Genomic DNA, 2,188 nt, shown 5'->3' on the forward strand with positions numbered 1-2,188 from the left:
ATCACCGCGGAGCGTCAGGTGAGGGGGCGTCCGGGCCAAGGTCACCGGGTGTGGGGGCGGGGGCGGGGGCCGTCCCGGTTCTGACCCCGGCGCACACCAGGACGGGCGTGCGACCTGGCGGGGACAGGGGATGCGGAGACCACGCCCTCCCGGACCTCTGCGCTGGGGGCGGGCGGGGAGGCCGCGGGGCATCGAGGCACCGGGTCGCAAGGGCCGCCCGGAAACCCGCGCTCGAGGGCAGCGCAGGGCTTTACCCCCCTTCCCTGCCCCCGCTGTCGCCCGGAGTCGGCGACAGCCATCACGGAGTCCTGCGTGTGACGCTCCGCCCCCTGCCTTGCCGGCTTAGGGGGGTGTCCGCTGGTAAAAGGATTTCTGGGCTCTTCCCTCTTGGGGCCTTCATCCCTGCTCGGGCCGGCCCCTCTACACCGACCTGCATCTGGGGGGGTGCCCGCGTGGGCAGCACCGCCCTGAGTTCTGAGGAGGAAGCCAAGAATCTTCTCTACTTGAGAGGCCTTGCAGGGAGGCTGGATGGGTGAGGCCCGGAGCCATGGGCCAGCCCTTTGTGCTCGGGGCAGTGGGCCCCAGGAACCCAGAGAACGCCCCCAGCCTCTTGAGGCTCTCACACACCCTGAGACACCTGGGAACTGCCCCTGCCTGGGCCAGAGCTGCTCTATTAAAATTGTATTGCTGTGCTTGCTTCATCTCTAGTGACTTAAATAATCACGAGTTACAGTTTAGAGCGAAATGTAAACAAACACCAAGGCCTCTTGGTACCTCCCCACATAACCCACGACGAGTTCGGTGAACAGGCAGGTGCTCAGAGGGGAGACCATGCCAGGTGAGGCGGGAGGTTGGGGGACAGTACACTGTCAGCCCTGTCTTCCCTGGCTCTAGATGGACTGTCTTCTCAGCCCTGGTCCCTGCCTTTAAAACTGGGCTCATTGTGCCTCGAGCCAGACCCCAGCCTTCCTGTCTCTCTAGTGTCATAGCTGCACGCATATAAACTGTCAGCAAACTTGGTAGTTTCAGAGGTCATTACTCCCAGACCCCACTTGGGAAACTACACTAGAAACCCACGTGGCAGCCGAAGGCCCCTCTCTCACACCCCAGCATTCTCACGGCTCCACCTACCCCAAAGATGGAGGCCCTTTTCTGGGAGTCAGCACAGGAAGAACACGTCCGTGGCTCTGATGTTCCTGTTTGCCTCATCCCCCAACTCTCTGACAGGTCACCTGAGAAAAAGCTCCAATTCTAGCTAAGTGTTCCCACCCCTGTCCCCAAGAAGGCAGGAGCAAGGGTTGGACAAAGCTGTGCCTTGACTTCCCTGTCACTGGTGGCTTTTTTTTTTTTTTTTGATGACTGGTAAGGGGATCTTAACCCTTGACTTGGTGGTGTCAGCACCACGCTCTCCCCAGTGAGCCATGGGCCGGCCTACTGGTGGCTTCTTTGAAGCCAGTTCTGCCCATGGTCCATCAAGTCATGACTGACAGATGAACCCCAGGGTGGGGAGCAGAGTTGGCTATGGGTTAGAGTTCGGAGGGGCCCTGAGCCTCATCCTTGGGGCACAGAAGGGACCTGTGCTCTGGGTTTGTGCTTCAGGTCTCATGCCAGCCCCCACAGGGTGAAAACAAGGGCACGTGTCCACCAGAGCCTGTCCTTCCCCGTCTAACCCACAGCCCCAGGCTTTGCCACCCAAGCAGAGTTTCTCAGCCCAGACCCTGTCCCAGCGGCTTGCACCCTACAACCTAGGGACGGCCGGTCGCAAGAACCAGACTTCCACAGCAGGGGAAGGAGGCCCCTCCCTGTGCAGGGAAGGGATGGAATGGGAAGAGAAGGGGGCCAGGGTGGGGCTGCCCTCCCCACACGGCCACGTCCTGTGAGCAGACTGAAGACACGCCTTATCTTTACGACGGTGTCTTCGTCAAGGGAGGAAACCAGAACATTTTATTTATCAGCTTCTTGAACTTTTCAAAAGGCACACGGTGTGGGCGTCCTTTGGTGCCCGTGCGCTGGCTCTTGAGTGTGAGGACTGGCCTTACGACCTGTGTTTCAGGAGGCGCGTCCCACCTGGCCCGACCCTGGGGAGGCCGCAGCTTCCTGGTCCCAGGCCGGTCTCTCGGGAAATGGCCCCGGGGGCTCCCGCGCTGCCGCCGGCGTTGCCGCTGCTGCTGCTGCTGCTGCTACTGCC

The 2,188-nt window shown here is 61.2% G+C and overlaps 2 protein-coding genes across 2 annotated transcripts in view; both read left to right on the plus strand.

The window, feature by feature from the left end:
• The window catches only part of LOC103589708 (chromosome unknown open reading frame, human C8orf82), a 2,062-nt gene extending 1,526 nt beyond the window's left edge, over nucleotides 1-536 (plus strand). Inside the window, exon 4 of the mRNA XM_008571749.1 lies at nucleotides 347-536. Coding sequence (XP_008569971.1) covers nucleotides 347-536 — 190 coding nt within the window. The remainder of the gene's footprint in view (nucleotides 1-346) is intronic.
• A 295-nt stretch (nucleotides 537-831) lies between these two features.
• Nucleotides 832-2,188, plus strand: part of LRRC24 (leucine rich repeat containing 24) — a 4,826-nt gene continuing 3,469 nt past the window's right edge. The window contains exon 1 of the mRNA XM_008571750.1: nucleotides 832-838. Coding sequence (XP_008569972.1) covers nucleotides 832-838 — 7 coding nt within the window. The remainder of the gene's footprint in view (nucleotides 839-2,188) is intronic.

The sequence above is a fragment of the Galeopterus variegatus genome, unplaced genomic scaffold (genome assembly GCF_000696425.1).
Source record: "Galeopterus variegatus unplaced genomic scaffold, G_variegatus-3.0.2 Scaffold714, whole genome shotgun sequence".
Taxonomy (NCBI): domain Eukaryota; kingdom Metazoa; phylum Chordata; class Mammalia; order Dermoptera; family Cynocephalidae; genus Galeopterus; species Galeopterus variegatus.